The sequence below is a fragment of the Mya arenaria genome, chromosome 14 (genome assembly GCF_026914265.1).
Source record: "Mya arenaria isolate MELC-2E11 chromosome 14, ASM2691426v1".
Lineage (NCBI taxonomy): Eukaryota > Metazoa > Mollusca > Bivalvia > Myida > Myidae > Mya > Mya arenaria.
Window position 1 is genome coordinate 7799585 of NC_069135.1, and position 23695 is coordinate 7823279.

Consider the following 23695-nt stretch of genomic DNA (forward strand, 5'->3'; position numbering starts at 1 on the left):
TGATACTTTTTTCCAAGGCAACGCAATTCAATCATCAAAAAAATCTACCAGAAGTCATATTTTAGTGTCGTCTATTTTGTGTCCGGTGTTATTGTCCAGCATCGTGGTCATCAGCATCACACTTATGTTTCTGATCTATAACTTTTGTAAGACTTGTTTAATTTGATAGAGTCATCAACTTGGTATGTACATTGTTGGTGGTCAGTTAATGACACCTTGGTGGTCAGTTAATGACACCTATATAATTTGGGGTCAGTAGATCAAAGTTATGGTGACCTTTACTAGAACATTGAACTAAATAAGCTAAATTCTTGTTGATTAACTGATGAAAATTTTGTTCTGCAATTATTGACATAAAATGTATGCAAAACAGGCACTGTACTTTAGAACATTGGTATAATAAGCTATCAATTTTTAATGTTTTGAATACTGTGAATTAACTGTATTGTTCCAACATTGATCTCTAATTTGTCCTCAGGTGGTTAAAGGTGTGCTTTTACATTCCCCATACGGCCATTGTACAATGCATTAAAATTTAAACATTCAAACATCACATAAAAAATATTAACACGTAAACAAAATTACCATGTATCTATGTCCATATTGTAATCAAATCTACCATGTATCTCTGTCCATATTGTTACCAAATCTACCATGTATCTATGTCCGTATTGTTACCAAATCTACCATGTATCTATGTCTGTATTGTTACCAAATCTACCATGTATCTATGTCCGTATTGTTACCAAATCTACCATGTATCTATGTCCGTATTGTTACCAAATCTACCATGTATCTATGTCCGTATTGTTACCAAATCTACCATGTATCTATGTCCGTATTGTTACCAAATCTACCATGTATCTATGTCCGTATTGTTACCAAATCTACCATGTATCTATGTCCGTATTGTTACCAAATCTACCATGTATCTATGTCCGTATTGTTACCAAATCTACCATGTATCTCTGTCCGTATTGTTACCAAATCTACCATGTATCTCTGTCCGTATTGTTACCAAATCTACCATGTATCTCTGTCCGTATTGTTACCAAATCTACCATGTATCTCTGTCCGTATTGTTACCAAATCTACCATGTATCTCTGTCCGTATTGTTACCAAATCTACCATGTATCTCTGTCCATATTGGTCCCAAATCTACCATGTATCTCTGTCCATATTGGTCCCAAATCTACCATGTATCTCTGTCCATATTGGTCCCAAATCTACCATGTATCTATTTCGATATTGTTACCAAATCTACCATGTATCTTTGTCCATATTGTTACCAAATCTACCATGTATCTTTGTCCATATTGTTATCAAATCTACCATGTATCTTTGTCCATATTGTTATCAAATCTACCATGTATCTTTGTCCATATTGTTATCAAATCTACCATGTATCTTTGTCCATGTTGATATCAAATCTACCATGTATCTATGTCCATATTGTTGTCAAATCTACCATGTATCTTTGTCCATATTGTTGTCAAATCTACCATGTATCTTTGTCTGTATTGTTGTCAAATCTACCATGTATCTATGTCCGTATTGTTACCAAATCTACCATGTATCTATGTCCATATTGTTATCAAATCTACCATGTATCTATGTCCATATTGTTGTCAAATCTACCATGTATCTATGTCCATATTGTTGTCAAATCTACCATGTATCTTTGTCCATATTGTTATCAAATCTACCATGCATCTTTGTCCATATTGTTATCAAATCTACCATGCATCTTTGTCCGTATTGTTGTCAAATCTACCATGTATCTTTGTCCATATTGTTGTCAAATCTACCATGCATCTATGTCCGTATTGTTGTCAAATCTACCATGCATCTATGTCCGTATTGTTACCAAATCTACCATGCATCTATGTCCGTATTGTTGTCAAATCTACCATGTATCTATGTCCGTATTGTTACCAAATCTACCATGTATCTCTGTCCATATTGTTGTCAAATCTACCTTGTATCTTTGTCCATATTGTTACCAAATCTACCATGTATCTATGTCCATATTGTTGTCAAATCTACCATGCATCTATGTCCATATTGTTATCAAATCTACCATGCATCTATGTCCGTATTGTTACCAAATCTACCATGCATCTCTGTCCATATTGGTGTCAAATCTACCATGCATCTATGTCCGTATTGTTACCAAGTCTACCATGTATCTATGTCCGTATTGTTACCAAGTCTACCATGTATCTATGTCCATATTGTTACCAAATCTACCATGTATCTATGTCCGTATTGTTACCAAATCTACCATGTATCTCTGTCCATATTGTTACCAAATCTACCATGTATCTCTGTCCATATTGTTACCAAATCTACCATGTATCTCTGTCCGTATTGTTACCAAATCTACCATGTATCTCTGTCCATATTGTTGTCAAATCTACCATGTATCTATGTCCGTATTGTTACCAAATCTACCATGTATCTCTGTCCATATTGTTACCAAATCTACCATGTATCTCTGTCCATATTGTAATCAAATCTACCATGTATCTCTGTCCATATTGTTACCAAATCTACCATGTATCTCTGTCCATATTGTAATCAAATCTACCATGTATCTCTGTCCATATTGTTACCAAATCTACCATGTATCTCTGTCCGTATTGTTACCAAATCTACCATGTATCTCTGTCCATATTGTTACCAAATCTACCATGTATCTCTGTCCGTATTGTTACCAAATCTTCCATGTATTTCTATCCATATTCTTGTCAAATTTACCATGTATCTCTGTCGGTATTGTTACCAAATCTACCATGCATCTATTTCCATATTGTTATCAAATCTACCATGTATCTTTGTCCATATTGTTGTCAAATTTACCATGTATCTATGTCCATATTGTTGTCAAATCTACCATGTATCTATGTCCATATTGTTATCAAATCTACCATGTATCTCTGTCCATATTGTTATTAAATCTACCAAAATCTACCATGTATCTATGTCCATATTGTTATCAAATCTACCATGTATCTTTGTCCATATTGTTGTCAAATCTACCATGCATCTATGTCCATATTGTTGTCAAATCTACCATGCATCTATGTCCATATTGTTGTCAAATCTACCATGTATCTATGTCCATATTGTTGTCAAATCTACCATGCATCTATGTCCATATTGTTATCAAATCTACCATGCATCTATGTCCATATTGTTATCAAATCTACCATGTATCTATGTCCATATTGTTATCAAATCTACCATGTATCTTTGTCCATATTGTTATCAAATCTACCATGTATCTTTGTCCATATTGTTATCAAATCTACCATGTATCTTTGTCCATATTGTTGTCAAATCTACCATGTATCTATGTCCATATTGTTATCAAATCTACCATGTATCTTTGTCCATATTGTTATCAAATCTACCATGTATCTATGTCCATATTGTTGTCAAATCTATCATATATCTATGTCTGTATTGTTATCAAATCTATCATGAATCTGTGTTGTTATATTTATGTTCCAGGTGTGTTTGAGCAGCAGGAGTGTGAGGAAACACTAGATGATCTTCTTAGTTCTCTCAAGTAGGCAGCTTCTAACTATTCTTAAACCATTTTATTGCCCTTTGCTGTCAGTAATGGGAGTTTTGCCCAGTAAAATATTTTTGGTGTCGGTGTTAACAAGCCAAATGCTGTATTTGCTTTTTTACTTCAAACCAGCGGCTGTTATTGTGTCTGTTCTCAATGAGCACGGTATTTATGTGCATATTCTAGGTAATGTATTCACTCAGGTTTTATGATACTTGAAATGAAGAGAAGAGATTCCATTGATTATATAGAATTTATGAGATAATTTATTGATTTGAAATTTCTTATTATGAGAACAACTGGTGCAGCAACTGTGGTGAATATATATTATTCTTGAATGTCTTTTGGTATAGGTTGTATTTGTATGCATTAGGCCACCTGTAATTTTTAGTATATTAGATATTTATTCTTTTGATGATGATGGGATAAGCACAGTTGGGCAGATTTTAAGAGGAGCTGTCAAAACTCATTACAGTTATTAGTTTTAGACTTTTATTAGGCACATTGCTTAACACAAATTATAAGGTCAAAGGTAATCATGGTAATTTTATAGGTACATTACTTCTGGAAGAAATTGTGCTTTATTTGCTATGAATTTATTATCATTTGCTAGACGTATTAAAACTAAAACCTTATCATTAAATCAGTGCAAAACTATATCATTGACATAAAACTGGTGATAGATATCTTTTTCAAGTAAGCAATAAATCAAGGAGCTATACTCATAGTAAAGCAATGTAAGAAGTCATAAATCCCAAAAAAATGAATTTTACCGTCTGCATGCGTATGTGTCTAGCACAAGACCCGTGGTCACTTCCTTTAAGGTCAAGGACAAAACAATCTTCTGAAAGTAGTTTAGTTCATCAATCAGTCCTGTTTTTGCCCGGTCCATAGCTTTCTCATTCATGGTCAGATTTTAAAATTATGTTGCAGAAGTGACCACTGTAGCATGTGAATGCATCTCTACATTCAAGAAGTAGATCACAGCAACCTTCTGAGCTTATTGTGGTTCATCAGTCCCGATTTTGTCTGGTCTATATCTTTCTCGTTCATGGTCGAATATAGGCCTACCTTAAAGGTCAAGGTCACAGCCACATTCTTAGTATGTTTTTTCTATAAAAATTTATATGAAAAACTACAGAAACAAGCTCAGTAACCAAAAGTTTAGACATTTACCCTGTTTAATGGCACAGGGTAAATGCCAAAGACATAGAACACAAAAACACAAATAAGAAACACTGAACAACAGCACAAAACTCCACAATCAACACAATGCATATATACTATATAAAAACTAGGTGTGTTTATCAAGGATTGTTAGGTACCGCCTTGGAAAGGTAACTAAAATAAGTTTACTGGGGGTTTAAACCAGTTCGTGTGCACAACCTCACTCACGCCTTATAGTACCAATATTCCTCTTATATCTCTAAATCATTGATATTTCTTTGGTACATTTACCTTCAGTTAAACATGTTCCACTTGGTAAAATTCTGTAATTGTTCTATACAGGCAGTATTTCCGACACTTGGATTGGGAGGGTATTAAACGCATTAAGTGAAAGTGTGATTTTTTCCAATTTCCATTTTTTCCAATTTCTAGCACTGAGTATAGCAACAAGTCTACATTCCACACGGGCAGCGAGTACCTTAGGGCACTGGGTGAGATCGTAGTAGCCCGGTACTCCCAGGACAGCCAGTGGTACAGGGCAAGGATAGTAGAGGTGGATGAAGAAAAGGTCAAGGTCAGTAAATAGGTGTTTATTGCCCTTTTATTAAACAGTAAGTTAAGATTGTAGCAGCCAGATTTTCTTTCCCACTTTTAAAGGATTTTTATGAATGTTGTTTGACATAACAAATATAAGAAGTACAATCACTTATTTGCATCACGTGTATTTTTGGAAGCCATTCAAGACACTTAATTGTCTGTACCCATTGGCTTTATGAGCATTGCTCGTTATATGGAAGTTTTAGGTATAGATAACTTTCACAGCTTTACCTGGATGCATATTAAAATAATTCATTTAATGCAGCACTCAGTCCCCCAAACTTATTACCAAGCTATACTCAATTACCTAGCTATACCCTGCAGCAGCCAGTTGTATTAAATTTAGACAAGTTGTCCATAGGATTTCTTTTGGCTAGTTTTCACATTAAATGTTTTTATCAGTTAAAGATATTTTGTTTTTATAAATATTGACCAATGAACAAACGTTTTGGCTAACTTAAATGAAACAAAAGAATTAACCAGTTTTATACGATGACTGTAGGTGTTCTACGTTGACTTTGGGAACACAGAGTGGTTAGCGGACAGGGAGGTATGTGACATCAAGCCAGAGTTCCTGCATCTGCCCTTTCAGGCCCTCGAATGCTTCCTTACCAGCATCGCACCTGCACACGCCAGCAATACATGGCCTAAGGAAGCCTCGTAAGTCAAAGGCTTGTCTGTTTTCTGAGAAAAATGACAAAGCATTGTCTTAGCCTTAGTGAAGAGTTGGGCTTATGAGTCATAGAAAAGTTTTTATGTCAGCCATTATTGCTTTGAATTCATTCAAAGTATTGATTGAAACTTTTAACATATTTTCATTATGACAGTTCTAAGTCCCATTACTTTAGGCAAAATACTTGCTGTATCATCCTCCTTGATGGAGTATAAAATGTAAAGGGAAGAATATTGCACTTCATACTTTGTCGGTTTGTTAAATTGTGTTTGAATTATTAGATTATTTCATCTGTCTGACATCAAAATAAAAAAAAGCAGTTGCAATGTAAAAATTCTAATAACCTTTTGTCATACTTGCAGACAGTTCTTCAGGGAACTAGTTGATGGGAAGACCTTGGTTGCTCATGTGAAGTCAAGGTAATCTTTACGGACGTGTAAAATAGATCTTGAACTACACAAAAAGGTCTTGATGATTATTTACTGAAATAAGAAAACATGGTTTCCCCTCAAAAACTGAAGTTCCATTGGGTACAAGAACATAATACCTGGTATGCAAGTTGGTCATGACAAGTATATGACTCCTATAGGTTTTGAGACTAGTAGGTCAAGGTTGTGATGACCTTCAGGTGAAACAATACGTTGGTGGTGACTAAAAGTTGAATAATGGTTTCTGCTCAATAACTTAACATCGCTTTTACCCTGGAACTTTACACTTGGTATGCTAGTTGGTCATGATTAGTAGATGACCCCTATTGATTTTGAGATGAGTAGGTTAAAAGTCAAGGTCGCTGTGACTGTTTGTTGGTCTCCAGTTAAAATTCCATGTCCGTCATTGATTAGTTCTCAGCCTCAACCACACAACAGGGGAGACAAGCACTTTTTCAATCTCTAAGATTCATTTGTATCAAGAATCATTTTAACTTCTTATGTTACATACACCATAGGTGAATATTGCACCACTCTAGGATGTGTATGGGGGAAGTTTAGACGACAAACGAGTCATTCCATTCATCCAATGTTGTGTCTTGCAGATTGTGGAATGGTCCTCTGATGGTCGAGTTATTTGATACTTCGGAAGAGGTTGATATTAACATCTCCAAACGCCTTGTGGAGGAGGGCTATGCTTCAGTTGTCGAAGACACACAGACAGATATCTCTTGCTCCAACAGTGAGGCAGGGAGCGTACCCAGGGAGGTCTTTATTCCAGGCTGATTATACATTTAAGAGAAATTTTCATCCCTTAGTGATTTGATGAACAAACCAGACATGTTTGTTTATGGAGGATTTATGAAGAAAATTGACTTGACAAGAGAAAACTAACAGGAAGCAAAGGATCGCTTTGGTTGAAAAAATGACTCCTGGTAAAGAAAGGGATTTTAAAGAGGTCATTTCAAGATGAACTAGGGAGAGAAGAGCTGACACTGACATTTACACGTTAGTTTGCTTAGAGAAGGGTTCATTCCAGGACTATATTGTTCAAGAAAATGTTTCACTAAATGGTGATACTAAATATCTTGCAATAAGATGTTTGCAAGATGAGTTTATACCTTTGATTAGATGTTATATTCATTACTTGATAAACAGCCATAACAACAAAGAATGTTCATTTCTGGAGAGCGTGGCAAAAATCCTGAGTGTTTATTTACGGATAGTTAGGTCATAAAAGTGTTTCTAGCTGACAAGCCAGGATTCTGTTAGAAGTGGTATTATAACTATTGTAATAATTACCAAATACAAAATAATTTTCAGATGTTTATTGTTGACATGAACAGTTTCTGTGTTTAGGGAAAACGCAACTGCTCTTGTGTATTTTGTCAAAGTTGCATAAAGATCTATTAAACTACTCAGGCACTCCCTAAGAGTTATTTTAGAATAACCTAGATTCTATTTTTTTCTTACAAATGCTCAGAATGGTGCTACCTTAAGAATAAACGTATATTTTTAAGTAACCGAAATACATCTCTGTTAAAAAAGTCAAAAGGTTTTGTCAGATAAAATACCAGTTAGTTTATATTTCAACTATGGTTGTTCTTTAATAGCAATTTAATACTTCTATAGTCAGCTCTTTTGATATTGTAAAGCAAGAAAAAAAAAAAAAATACATTCATATAAAAGAATTATTAATCCCCTGTCATTTGATTTTCAAAAAGTGCCAGGGAAACATTAATTTATTTTGGCCTTTGTTTAGAATTGTTAAAGTTTTGTTTTTCAGTGTTGTAATTTTACTTTAGAAAGATATAATCTAGTCAAAAGTATGACATTCACAGTTACTTACTTGATATTTGTTTTTATGTTTGGAATTAGACGTTCACCCTTGTACAAGTTTCTGCTTTCATTTCTAAAACATTATTATTAAATATGATGTGATTTGATGAAAATACACCATAGGCATTTATTCAGACTTAAAGAATCTCTAACACCTTGTGTCTTTACATGATTTGATAGCCGTTGTATTGTAATGTACTTGTGGCCATACTTTGTCAACATGTAAAACTGAATTTCTCTGTTAAATCCAGCTTTTCTTTTTCTTTCTTAACTTTTAATTATGTTTGTTGAAACTATAATTTTCATTGTTTTTAAAGGTAAGACAACCTTTACAGAAAGTGTCTTTTGTACATTTATTGATGTTAAACAACAATAGCGAAATTAAACTTTTGTTCTGTTGTTGGTGTTTCAGCTATCAATGCGCATCTTTTTGTGATGCCATGACGGACACATAGGGATAACTATGTCGGGCAGGAACGTCTGCTAAGGTGTCATACTTCTTTGTGATCACTAACTTTTGAATGACCTTTTAATGGATCTTGGGACTTATGCACATTGGAAATGTTTAGTAGATGAACCAGATTAATTTATGGATCAAAGGTCAAGGTCTTAATATTTCACTTGAAGGATGTTGATCATTTTTTGTGTATTATTTGATACAGTCAGAGGATGAGAAGCATTGATATTAGCTATTAGCATGTCTACTAAAAGGGCAAGGTCACACTACGTAGGTATTAAAATCAGATGACCAAATTTTATTCCCACTCTAAAATCTATAGTTGATGGACATGCTTCATACTTTGTACAGGTATTATTGGCAGAAAATGATGCAGTCTGTGTGATTCCCAAAATAAACACACTTAAATACAAAACTGAACTAATTTTGCATGGAAAGCTATTATTTAACAATTGAAAAGGGGACTCTGGTGTCTATATTCTACATGGGATGTCACTCATTTGGTATTCCAGTTATTTTTGAGTGTTTTTTTTTCAGAATAGCTAGATGGGTTTTCATACTGAACATAAGAACAATTTGGTATGGCCTAAGTCATATTCTCTCACAGGTAATTGATGTACAGTCAACACTCGTTATGTCCTATTTGCCGGGACCTAGGAAAAAAAGTCGAGATAATGAATATTCGACTTATTCGAACAATCAAAAAAATCACCAATCCCAACACATTTGAGTCTAATTTGTGTCCTAAGTTTACATCCGCAATTGAATGGTTATATATTTTCAATGTGAAAACAGCAAACTTATTATTGAAAAATAAAATCAATTATTTGTGTCAAATTTATTTAATTCACGTTGTTTTTTATTACACAAACAGATATAAAACAATCACATAAATTTGTACATGGTAAAATGATATGGCTCATTGACAATAACCTTGAAAAAATAGCACATTCCTGATTTGTGTTATAATACACAGCAATATAGCACATTCCTGATTCGTGTTATAATACACAGCAATATAGCACATTCCTGATTCGTGTTATAATACACAGCAATATAGCACATTCCTGATTCGTGTTATAATACACAGCAATATAGCACATTCCTGATTCGTGTTATAATACACAGCAATATAGCACATTCCTGATTCGTGTTATAATACACAGCAATATAGCACATTCCTGATTCGTGTTATAATACACTGCAATATAGCACATTCCTGATTCGTGTTATAATACACTGCAATATAGCACATTCCTGATTCGTGTTATAATACACAGCAATATAGCACATTCCTGATTCGTGTTATAATACACTGCAATATAGCACATTCCTGATTCGTGTTATAATACACAGCAATATAGCACATTCCTGATTCGTGTTATAATACACTGCAATATAGCACATTCCTGATTCGTGTTATAATACACAGCAATATAGCACATTCCTGATTCGTGTTATAATACACAGCAATATAGCACATTCCTGATTCGTGTTATAATACACTGCAATATAGCACATTCTCTAAAAAAAATACATTCAAGCACTAAAATGCATAGAAAAAGATGCAGGATTCATTTAAATTGGTTTGAAAAAGGCTGTTATGCCTGTTTGTTTTCTATATGTAGTGTAGATAAATCTCTTTGTTACATCACAATAAATGTTGAATTTCCCAATGATGTCATCAGCATCCTTTAATTATTCACACTTGCCAATTATTAATTATAGAATAAGAAGGAATCAATTCGAGACCGAGGAAAATGTTTAAGAGGAAGGAAGGAGTTGTAAGTTATAACAAAAAAATTCCTTTCTATTAACAATATTCACAGGATTTACATTTTGCATTCAGTTTGGTAAGAACTTGAGAATGGGGCATAGTCCAATCAAAAATGAGATTACTACGTTTGGTTTTTAGCTATAAGTAAGGTCAATGAAATGAGAAATAACAAAATTGGCGCACAAAATGTATGAATCATGCATGTTTAAATAACCTAATTCAGCCATCTTGAGTACACAAGTACAATCAATATACTAAATGCGGTCTTTACAGCGGATGATATAGAAAGCATTGAATAGTGCAGACGACATAAACATAAAGGGTTTTGATAACTGCAGCCAATAGAGACGAAGAAGGAAATCTAATACTAGTACTTGTGTTTTCCTTGATTCGCGTAAGCTGAATGAGGCAAATTTTAATGTTTTTTATTAGAATTGATATATAATATATTATTAGAGCTTTTATTTGTTTATAATTAATGTTTTTATTGTCGAAAATTCGATAATTTTGGCAAAAAAAGCACAAAATAAACATAGTATTATTGTATTTATTTAAATTAATATAAAATATATTGTAAGAGCGCTTAATTGTAGATGGATTACTTTTCTAATCAGAAGCGATAGAAAGTATCCATCTACATCCAGGCCAAGAGAAACAACTCGACAGAATTCCAGGCAATATCAGGCGACGATAGGCTGGCTATAAAAGTTCATTTCTGAGGTAGTGTTTGCGTCCTAATGAATGATAACAGGTTGTGGACATGATATATATGTTACAGGGTAAGTATGTGACTCGATATGGGATATAGGGGTGCAGGAAACCATATTGGCGTACGAGCTACACTCTCAACCAGTGTGATTTCCTATGCCCCATATATCCCATATTGAGTCTGACTTACCCCATTACTTATAATACATGAATATGATTGGGAAATGTGTGAATAAAATACCTGTACAATTGAGTCTAGTTACCCGCTTTAGAATTTAATAAATGTAATGGTGTATTTAGTTTCTCCTGGATAATAGAGCATTTAGGAGTGCTTGTTATAATTTCTTGGCTTTTGTGTAAATCTGTCCCTATGGAATGTTTTTGCATCATTGTCGCCACGGAAACGCTTCACATCAAGCGGATACATCACGGTTGGACTAAACCGGTACACATTGTGCATCATACGCAGGTAGTGCTTGGTGTCTGTGTTTCCTATCAACGTTAACAAATGGAACATGTTTTTGGAATAAGAAAAAAAAATGAACATTATTTATAATTGTCCAATCACAAATTGGAGTACCAACTGTAATCTGCAGGAATGCATGCAGTCCATCAATGTTTATTTATAAAAACTAAGTTCAACAAATCATTATTCAAGATATCTACGGTATATTACAAGAGCTCTGTAGGCAGATAGCAATTCTTGTCATTTTCTTAAAATTGTCAAGTGGCATAACAAAATTATTTCAGCCAGAGATGTAGTCCTTGTCACTATTAAAACAAGTGATAAGTATCATGTTTGTACAGCTATGGCCACTCTTAGGAAGAAATCAGTTGAAAGGTTATATACAATACCATTTTTTGTTTGTTAAAAACAACCCCCAAAAATATGAAAATGCTAAATTCTTTCTACCTTTTCCTGTCACCAGCTTACACCCTCTATCTCACCTGGAGCTACATGTGTTGTTCCAGATCTGTCTTCTCCCCACTCGGAGCTATCGGATGAGGGTCCACGGAGGCAATCACTTTGATCTGCACTCGCTCATCATTGATTATATCTCTGTCATAGTTAACAACCTGGAGTGTGGGGTCACAGAAGAATGATAGTGTAAGAAATAAGTAAACTTTGCTTAGTTAATCTCAACATTTCAAACAAGAGCCCAAAAGGGCTTATTCCCTTCTCACATAGCTTGATTGGTCATTTTCTATCCACAGCATGAACATATTGGTAATAGGCAGCATCCCGATGACCCACTTGGAGTTTTTCGTGTTCTTTTAAAAAAAATCAGTCATTACAGTCTTGTAACATATAACATGCAATGCATGTATGAAGACTCTATTGATTACAGAAATGTTGCCAATATCAAGGGCCATAATCCAGTCATGCCTGGGTTGATGTGGCTGTTTAAAAAAAAACACGAGGTATCATCAATATTTAACTACTGTCTACGTTTCATGATGATCTGATAAGAAATGGAGGCTCAATTGTGTTCATAAGCTCAATTACAGCAATTTTGAAAAATTTCAAGGGCCATAATCCAGTCAGGCAAGAGCAGATCTGTTTAGTTCATAGACTGAGCTGAACTCTCATGGATATCTAGCTATTGTATAAGTTTGATTAAGATACAATCAAAACTTAAGACTGTATTCCATTCACAAGCAATTATTTACAGATGGGTGGCAGACCAATAGCCAGTAGAGCTAAAGATTACAAAATTTTATGAACTATAAAAATACCAAAGAAACCAGTACTGATGTACTTTTAACAAGTAGATGTGTCAATCAAAATAATGCAATGTCAAATCATGTACATGTACCAAACAAGTGGGCCAATATGGCATATGTTGCCCACCAGAGTACGTTGAGAAACAAGGGAATCCACCTATTGCCTAGGAAGTCATTGGTCGCTTGGACAAATGGTGCTTGTTAAGGAAGTTAGTGGTTTCTCAGAAGGTCTCCATTGTTAAGAGAAGATATGGATGCTTAGGAAGTCAGTTGTTGCTAAGAAGTCAATAGTTTGCTTAGAAACAAATAAATTAGGTTGCTAAGGAGGTTGGTGGTTGCTACAGTTGATGTTGCTATTTCTATAAGGGATGTACTTGTTTCTTCCAGAAAATGATCTATTTAACCAGGAATGGCTTTGATTGTATGAGGGAATTCCTTATTTCCACCAGGAAAATGACCTTGTATTTAACAGGGAATGACCTTGTTTCTACTCGGGAGTTTGGACCTACCTCTTGGATGGACTGTGCTGGATGGATCCTGTGGTTCATATAGGCCGTTGCCTCGGCAGCATTCACATTTATCTGGAAATATTTGTTGGTAAAGTTATCATCAATTTCTTCATGAACTTGCAAACATTAATGACAGTGTACTTAAAGGGCAAATATATTCACACAAACAAGTACCACAAGCAGATGCAAAGCTTGTTTTTGTATAGAAACGTGCGAGGCCAAAAACGCAACAGATCCCTTCAGAGAAAAGCATGATCAATTCTGAAGGGGTCGACTGATCTTATATACATAGGCCTTGAACCTCCACAAGGAGAATTGATTATGCCAATTTGCATATTACCAAGTACATCAACATACTATGAACGCACCTGTGGGTGTTCTGTTTGCTAATGTGTTACATGGCTTTGAGCTTTTACCAACATTTCAGATTCACAATTTACGTTTTGTTCTTGAAAAAAAGTGTAAAAACAACCAAACCTTCACTTCATGTTTAGGACGTTATGTGCAGGCATTGTCCAGTTATCACTCAGACACGATTTTCCTGTTTATGGTCATTTTATCTAAATTATTAACCATTTGATCAAATGATCCCTACAAAAAGGGGTTATCCATACAGACAAGCTTTTTGGGTTCAAGGTCAGTGATCTAGACCTTTGAGCCAATTCCCTCAAAACCAATAGAGGTCATCTACCAACCCCCAAGTCATGTTTGGTGACCATAGGTACAGGCATTATCGAGCTATCACATGTACAAGTTTTGGTCTACAGACATACTGACCGACCGACATGTGTAAAGCAATATACACACTCTTCTTTCAAGGGTGGACATAATAACAAAGCATTTATAATTAGACTGGAAACAGATGTGGAACTATTAATTAAATACAACCTCAACTGTTGCTTAATAAACTCATAGAAAAGAGATGATTTAATAATCAAGAGTGAACACTTTTTCTCAAGACCATACAATAATTTGGCAAGTCACCTTAATCCCAGCATTGAACATGGTAACAGCGGTCATTGTGCGGATGAGTGCGTTGGTCACTGGTTTTCCAGACATCGCCCTGAAGACACAGGTCAGGTAACATCAAAATGGTTTTCAAAAAAATCTTGTTTTAAATCTTTGACCTTTCCATAACCTTATATTTGCTCTTGAAGAAGAAAAGTATGGTTGCAGGTTTTAATTATTAAGTAAACATGTATATTTTTAGTAAACATGAACACTTGAATACCTTCTTTCTGTTGTTCGGTTCGCAGATTGAAAGGTGTGTTTTGCTTATGTTTAATCATATGAGGTCAAAAATTCAAACAAATGATGTCTTTAGTAACTTCATATTTAGAATAAAGAGTCATCTAGGGTGTAATTTATAACACAGGGGGTTTAATTATACATTACCAAAGACAAACACTCAATTACCATAATACAAATCGATATAGCTCAAACGTCAGAATAATAACTCTGATTTTATCTGGAACTTTCTATAACAAAAAACATCAAAGGCAACATTCTTTGAACAGAATAATGCATCTTGACGTTTAAGAAACTCACCAAGAAATAACAGGCTTAAATAACCACAGATTACACATGACAAGCTTGTATGGAAACTGCATCTGAAAATATAATGTCAGAGATATTAAATGGTGACAAGATTAAAGGATTTTAATACTGTTACACACGCATTTCTTTAATAAAATATAAATAATGAGTTTGTTTAGAGGAAAGATAGGCCTTTGTGTATTGTGCGACGCATAAAACGCAACAGATCTCTTCAAAGAAAAGCCTGCTCGTACCCTGAAGGGGTCCGCTGGTCTTTATATACAGTAAACTACCAATCCACACGAAGCCCGGGCTTTGCTAATTTGCATATCAGCAACCAAGTAAACTTACGTACTATGGACGTATTTCCATCTATAACAGAATGTTATACTATGAACGCACATCCGCCTAAAGCGGACCGTTACACTTGTATTCCATTGTATCTTTAATCAACAACATTCGGGGACAACTTGTATAAATCATATTCTTTTAAAATTCCTGAGAGCAGAAAACTTTACAAAATACTTGCAGTTCACTTTTTAAAAGCGGTGCTAAAAGCTTCGCAAAAGCGGCGGTAAAAGCCCACAAAACAATGTTGTATTGGCCAAAAAAGCGCAGCTTTTTAATTATAAAAAGGCACAGTTTTTGCGAAGCTCCTTCGTTTTTTGCTAAAAAAACGCAGGCATCGCAAAAGCGGTGACAAAAGCTGCGTTTTTTTACCAGAAAAGGGCAGCTTTGTGAACGTTTTGTCATAACCAAGAACTAATTATCCATCATATAGATAACAAAATAACTTGCACATAATATTCAAAATTAAACACTTCTTATTTTAAGTACATGTCATGTATGTTTAAAGCAATAAAAGGACAGGTACGTACATAAGGCGCCAAATGTTCAAATGTATCCCTCTCTGGGCCGTAGCCGAGCATGCTGGATAGGGGGTTTCTTTCAAGCCTGCAATAGGACACCATTTAGCGCAGTGTGTGTATACCACGTGATAAATTCTGTCATATATGCTACGTCGGAAGGCAATATTGTGCTTAAAATGAAGTCTTAAAGCAGAGATAACTTTTCTTTTACTACACCATTTTTGATGAAACAAAGGGCAGTCTATGCCGCTTTAAGAGCCCCGCCTTCGTTTTATTATCGGAACACTTCGACAAACCTGTTTTCAAAATAATGTTTTAACAGTGCTCCGTCAGACGGCCGTTTTGTGAAAGTTTGTCGAAGTGTTTAAACAAACTAAACTCTCAATCAAATTCTGGTCAAAGACCGAAGGCGGGGCTCCGTAAGCGGCATAAGCTGCACTATGTTTCATTTAAAATGGTGAAGAAAAAGTTATCTTTGTTAAAAATCTTCATTCGAAGGAAAATGTTGCATTCCGACGTAGCGTTTATGACGTAATTTGTCACGTAGTATGCACACACTGTAGCATCAGGGAACAAGGAACAAAAATGGATTTTTATATGTATTTCATTGTTCTTGAGTAAATTGAAAATTAATTACAGAGGCACAGAAAAAGATACTGCCTTCATATGTTATTAGATTTACCGGTTTAACTTTTCAGAAATAAACTTCAGCTAAAACCTCAAGTGACCCCATCTACCCAATTTTCCATTTTAGTCTGTTATGAAATGTCTTACGCCGTATTTTCTAAGCTTAAAGTTATCATACTGTGATAACTTTGGCACCGTTTATGTATCTTGTATGATGTCTCTATATTTTCTTTATATGCGCGTTACAATTGGATAGCAATCCCTCCGGTCTAGCTATTCCCTAAGTGATGTGTCCTTTACTAGATTGCTCAGGTGTTTGACACTTTTTTACTTCTTTCTCATTTACCATATAGCAGAGCAAAGTGATAAGAAGGATTTTTTTCAGAAATTGCAATGTTGGACCATTATGGTAGAGATGTATTCATATGTTTATTTCTCATTACATTTCTCACATTTAAATTCTCATCATCAACTTCTCACACATTCGGAGCTACTCGGCCATTTTTATCGAAATTATTGTTTTTTGATGAAAATGGCCGAGGAGTTACGAATGCTCCTAACAATTATCTTCTCAAATGCCATTATCGTCAGTAAATTTTATATAAAAATAGAAGGATTAATAGTCGGGACTATGCCTCGACCAATCGCTAGACTGTTATTTTTTGTGAATGACTGTAGACATTTCCTACTGACTACACAATTGTATTCATAAATACTTACCTATCGACTGCTGCAGCTAGTATACCAATGGTTGACTCCGGGGGCGGCATGGAGGAGTGGCCAGGGCTGCCCACCACGCCAATGTCCATGTAACCCTTCACCGACACACCCACCCTGCTAGGGGACTCATAGTGCAATTAGATATGAAAATATGGTATATCCAACGCGGTAAGATGGTAAGGGACATTTTATCTATCTCTCACAGACCAAATACCATGAGAATATAATTCATCATGATGTTGTCTGCACACTAGATAATTTTCAAATTGTTCTAAGTGCACTTTCATCCTTTTGAAAATATTTTACAACCTAAAATTACAAAGTGTCTAAAGAAACTACCATTATGTCAGATTGTCAAATAAGCTTGCGGGTCCCATCCCTAAGAAGTGTTTTATGGTAACATTTTTCTGAGTAGATTTTTATAAAAACAAGAGATGTTAGTGAAACATTTATGCCCACCTTGGGAGCCAAATTGTTAGTAGGATTTGGACACTTAAATAAAATATGGACAATCAGAAAACCTTTTTTCAGCTTACAGTCACACTGACCTTGACCTTTGACCCACTGACCTCAAAATCAATAGGGTTCATCTGCTGGTCATGACCAATAAGCCTACCTAGTATGAGGTCCCTGGGTCAAAGCGTTCTCAAGTTATTGATCGGAAACCGTTTTTCATGTTAAGGTCACACTGACCTTGACCTTTGACCCACTGACCTCAAAATCAATAGGGTTCATCTGCTGGTCATGACCAATACACCTACCAAGTATGAGGTTCCTGGGTCAAAGCGTTCTCAAGTTATTGATCGGAAACCGTTTTTCATGTAAAGGTCACACTGACCTTGACCTTTGACCCACTGACCTCAAAATCAATAGGGTTCATCTGCTGGTGATGACCAATACACATACCAAGTATGAGGTCCCTCGGTCAAAGCGTTCTCAAGTTATTGATCGGAAACCATTTGGTATTCCGACCGACCGACAGACAGACAGACCGACCGACCGACCGACCGACCGACATGTGCAAAACAATATACCCCACTTTTTTCAAAAGGGGGCATAAAAAGAGACATATAATCAGGGGAAAAAGACCTTTCAAACCCCTAAAATAAGCATTATAAAAATGCCCAGTTATTCAGTAAATTACATACAGTGCAGTTTGGCTGGTCATGCCTGGGATGATCCCATTGGTGACCGTGAGGCCCTCATCCACAATGAACTCAAACTTGCGCACCCCTCGCTCCCACAGCATGTCACTGATCGCCTTGGCACCATCCAGACCTGTCACCTGGTACACATCAGTTGGATTAAGGTATGAAATGGATTAAGGTATGTATAAAAAGGTCTCCTTAATGGTATAAAGCTGTCCTCAAAAGGTATAACCTCTAACACACACAATTAAAGGTATAGGTGTGACTGTATCTTGCTTTCATCCCAGATGTCTCGCGTCGAGTACCAACTGGGGCTTTTCTTTTGGCCCTTCCAGTGTAGCTTAAAATGGATAAAAGCAGTGTTCACGAAAACGCTTGAATACACTTGTTAATCATGTTATTTGTTTAAGCCATCAATTAAAGTTAGTGTTGCCTTGTTCATTGGCAGAATCCAAATTCAAGAGCATTTGTTGAGAACCAGATAGGTCTTCCCATTCTCTCTGCAGTTCTTAGTTACCTCTTCATCATGTCCGAAGACAACATAGAATCCTCTTTCCGGTGCTCTTCCTAGAGATACGTAATAGTTCAGTGCTTCCATTATTCCCTGCAAGGATGAAAACATTGGCTGTAAATATAACAAGAGCTGTCACAGAGATACCGCGCTCGACTATTCCGCTGCTTTTCGTTGAAAAAAGTGAATAGTTTGTGCAAAGCCTAGATCAGAATTACTAAGTCGAATATTAAAGGGGCAAAGTTTATATTATATGCAAGATAGAGTTATCTTACTTGATAAATTAAGAAGGCTGAATGACTGGGAGCCCTTGTATAAAGTTTCAATGCAATACATGTTGTTTTTTCTGAGATATTAAAATAAATTTGGTTAAATGCAAAACCTTAACCATAATTTCTATTTCGAAGAAAAAAGGGCCATTATTTCAATTTAAGGCAACATAGAGTTATCTTACTTGGTTATTAAAGTAGATTGGATGGTTGAGTTCCATTGTCTCAATGCAATACATCAAGTAGTTGCTGAGATATTAACCTATGTGTGCTTACATGCAAAACCTTAATCAGAATTTCTAAGTCAAATAATAATTTATAAGTGAATGTTTATTTTAATGAAAAGGTATCTAAAAAAGTGCCAATAAATGCAGACAAAATATTCCAAGGTTCTTTCAGTGCTAGACATTGTAGAATGCAGAGGCGGACTGGAAATAAAAAGTAAACTATGAAATGAAGAGTTGAGTAGAATTAAACTAAGCAATGAAGTGTATGACGCATTGTTCCTGTTGTGTATATTTAAGTTTTTTTAAACACTTAGGCCTCACCCTATTTGCCAGTCTTTGTAAACTTTCAGGAAATAGAAAAAAAATGAGAAAGCCGACAATGCCTGGTTTCACAGGCCCCTTTCCTGTTCCTATGAAGTTTGTGCTGTCAATGAACAGCCCATTGATCAATGTGGACCAGGAACACAGCTCCTCAGACAGATAGATCCCCAACAAGTGCGTTGAAAATGACAGTGCATTCTCTGATAGTGACAATGTAAAACTCCAAATGTGACTGTGTTACCACCCCCACACACTGAATTACGACAGCATATACTACCGGTATTGTACTGTAATTTTGCATTTTTTCGCATATCTTAAATAACCTTTTAATTGCGACCACTTTTAGCTTTCAAAATTCTTTGTAGAACAAATATCTTCCCTCCAACCCCCTCATCTGTCTGGCTGTCATTGTATTTTTTTATTAATAATTTTGATTTAGGCAAATGGCTCTTTACTGCTCTAATCCAAGCCACAGCAGTCTTAAGAAAGACTGTCACTTTCTACCATGTGGGAAGAGTTCTGGGTTCAAATCCCAGCGTTGGCTTACTAGAATTGCAGTTTGGGGTGTACAAAAAACAGTCTTTCTTTCATTATAAAAGCCAGAGAGTTTTCCAAATAGCATTGATATACATTATTTTCCGGAGTACAATTCAGACAATTTTACAATTTTTACATAAGGGTTATTCCTCCATCACCACAATTGGTCTCATTTTGAATTGAGACTCTATCTTAGTGAAGTAATGAACATATGCTTTTAAATAATCACTGCTGTGCAAAACCATGTATTATAATAATTGTATTTATGAAGAAAAATGAATGGATGCCTTAAAGGTTGATCTTAACCAAAGGAGTTTTCAATTATCTGCACAAATAGCTGGCCGTCACTTGGAATCGATCAAAGGTCCCACCCTCCATGATGATGTAGTCTACTCCTGGTACTTACTGGTACTAATATATACCGGTACTTGAAATGCTGTATATAATCAGGGTCTTGGTGTCAAATTTATGAGTTTAATTTCTTTCATCTTGCCACTTCTTATGCCTGAATTTGTTTTAAGACAATCAAACCTTGGCAAGCCTTGTAACCGGCTTACACGCGTGTCCTCGGCTCGGAATTTTCTATCCATACCGGAAACACATCATAGATACTTATAATCCTCAATACAAATTATAGCCCCTGATTAACTAAGGAAGTAAAGGCAAAGTTTAAGGGCAGGTTAAAGTTTTAGGCAATTTAGGATTTTTATCAATAACTTCTATACCCTTCGTTCAATTGTCTTTATATTGACGATCATCCAACATTTAAGTAATGTAACTCAATTTTAATCATAAACACAACTTATGGCCCTTTATAAGTTTATATTTTACTTTTATTACATCTTTTTTAAATATTTTGACTGGCACATATTTTAACCAGGTTTTCAAAAAGAGAAAAAGTTATTATAATGTCTGGTTTCTTATTTCAGGCTGGCCGATGAGGGATGGCATCACGATCATCGATGGTATTGATATTTTTTGAAGATTTGACAAATAGTGACCAAACATGGTATATCGGAAGAGTTTAGCAATACTTTCATGGAATTGCGTTACGACCCCCTAGGATCAAAGTCATAGTCACTATTACTAAAAATAGCTGGGATATCTTAAAAGAACATTTCGTTAAATCAATCAATCCCGTGCCAAAAAAGGTTCGCTAAAGCTAAGCTAAAAGCTGAGCTAAAAGCACAGCTAAAAACATAGCTAAAAGCTTAGCGGTATTGGCCCGAAAAAGCCCAGCCTTTTTGATAAAAAAGCAGCTTTTTGAAAAAAAAAACACAGCTGCTGCGCTCATTCCAAATCCAATCTCTTACTGAATTACAAAAACAACGTGTAATTTCCCTTATATCTAAGCCATGTAAGGATCTCGAAATACTTTCAAATTGGTGTCCAATTAGTCTACTTAACATAGATTATAAAATTGAAATTAAGGCATTTACAAACAGAATTAAGCAAATGATAACTACATTAATCACCAAATCAAACAAGTTGGTATTGAAAAACTTAGGTTAGGGTCGGCATAATAGGACCAAACCTCGTTTGTCATAAAGAGACCTTTCATGGGATTGGCTTCGAAAGGTATGGTCAAGGTCACTTTTGTTACAGATAGAACAATGGTTAATTACTGAATAACTTAATTAAGAATTGACAGATTGTGACCCAACTTGAAATGTAGACAGATTTTATGGAGGACGTAACCATGTGATTGTGTTTGGGACCCCGAGGGTCAAGGTCAGTTATTAAAAATAGAAAAAAGGTGTTTAAATACTCTTGCTTAATATTGGACCTCAAAACTAAATAAAAGTAGATTTTGCAAAGAAAAACCATCGGCCTTCAAACGACGTTAGGATTGTGGCCAGCCCTTAAACATTTGATTTTGTTTTGTTGTTGATGTTACATCTGTCAATGCGCAACTATCCCCGACAGAACGTCTGATAAGGTGTCACACTTGTTTGTGACCACTGACTTTAGAATGACCTTTTAATGAATCTGGGAACTTATGCACATTAGTTATGTTTAGGAGATGACCAAGATTGATTTTTGGGTCAAAGGTCAAGGTCTTAACATTTCACTTGAATGATGTTGAACATTTTTTGCATACTATTCGATACAGTCAGAGGATGACAAGCATTGATATTAGCTATCAGCATGTCTACTAAAGGTCAAGGTCTCACTAAGTACGCGTTTAAATCAGATGGCCAAATTTTATGACCACTCTAAAATCTATAGTTGATGGACTGACAGAATGTTTTTGGTAAACCAGTCGGGAATTCGAATCATTTTTTGCAAAGTACATTTTGTTCAAACGCTATAGTTTATAGGTCAGGGCCTTAATACGAAAACAAAGATGTTGACTAGTAGTGACCTTAGGCAGCTTGATAGAGAAACATCCTCCAGTTTGGATGAAATTGACATGGAACTTATTCAAACAAAACAAATGTGACCCATTTGCGCTCAATTTAAGATGATTGCAGTAGATAGGTCACCAGCTGAACTGACAATTTTGTAACAGGCTATAGCTTTATTACCATATTGATGGCTGACAAATTAGACACAGGTGTTGACAATGGAGTCCAGTCTGCTGATTGGTGCCTTTTTGTATTATGATGACCGTTTTTGTGATCGACATCAACAACAGAACTTCCACGTGGTTCTTGAAGCCTCATTGACAGGTAACAAAGATGGAGTGGTTATGTTTGCTTTTTGTGAAAGGCGTACAAAATCAATAAGAAAACCCCACAATAATTTGCCTTTGATGTCAATATTCACCATTTTCACCATTGTCACCTTTTCTCAGCTTCTTATGGGGGAGGATGCCACTAGAACCCCCTAGTTCTGTGCCTGCACTTCATAATGGACCTAACTTTGACGATATCCAGGAAATGAACTCAATATGATTCTATAAGCTATTGGCTTTTGTCACAATTGAGCTTAAGGAAACATTATAAATAACACAAGTACATAATTGTTTAAACAATTAAGAACAAGAAAATGTATATGTAAACAAAATTATTTAATATTGTAATGATATTTAAATTGTAAATAAAATGAAAACAAGTTGTACGTGAAATAACAAAAGCATTGAACTTCAACATAAATATTTTGATATCATCAGTGAAGAAATGATGCTGATAAAAGAAGCTGTTTGAACTGTTTTTCTAGACAACATAACACACATCAAACAGTTAACAAGTTAGAGAGCGACAAAGCTAAAATGGACAATTTTGACAAATTCAGGGGGCCATAACTCTGGAGTGCCTAAAGCGATTTGGCTGGTTATTGAACTTGACCGAGATATTTCACCAACAAACACTTTCATGACGTTTGGTGGAAATTGGATGAGAAATGATCAAGTTAGAGAGCGGACAAAGCTAAAATGGCCAATTTTGACAAATTCAGGGGGCCATAACTCTGGAGTGCCTAAAGCGATTTGGCTGGTTATCGAACTTGACCTAGATATTTCACCAACAAA

At 35.3% G+C, this 23695-nt stretch overlaps 2 protein-coding genes across 3 annotated transcripts in view; one reads left to right on the forward strand and one right to left on the reverse strand.

Annotated features, from left to right (window-relative positions):
• LOC128217691 (uncharacterized) overlaps positions 1-8837 on the forward strand; it is a 64158-nt gene extending 55321 nt beyond the window's left edge. For both annotated transcript variants that reach the window (XM_052925007.1, XM_052925008.1), the window contains exons 16-20: positions 3518-3575; positions 5178-5319; positions 5845-6002; positions 6378-6434; positions 7049-8837. In XM_052925007.1, coding sequence (XP_052780967.1) covers positions 3518-3575; positions 5178-5319; positions 5845-6002; positions 6378-6434; positions 7049-7229 — 596 coding nt within the window. In that variant the 3' untranslated portion in view covers positions 7230-8837. The remainder of the gene's footprint in view (positions 1-3517; positions 3576-5177; positions 5320-5844; positions 6003-6377; positions 6435-7048) is intronic.
• Positions 8838-11546: 2709 nt separating this feature from the next.
• On the reverse strand, positions 11547-20813 carry LOC128217495 (N-fatty-acyl-amino acid synthase/hydrolase PM20D1.2-like). The gene is made up of 10 exons (XM_052924656.1): positions 20781-20813; positions 18876-18962; positions 18359-18495; positions 17211-17324; positions 15873-15948; positions 15007-15068; positions 14443-14521; positions 13459-13530; positions 12183-12301; positions 11547-11721 (listed from the first exon to the last, which is right to left on the reverse strand). The coding sequence occupies exons 1-10, from the start codon at positions 20811-20813 to the stop codon at positions 11547-11549; spliced, it is 954 nt and encodes a 317-aa protein (XP_052780616.1).
• Positions 20814-23695: the final 2882 nt, after the last annotated feature.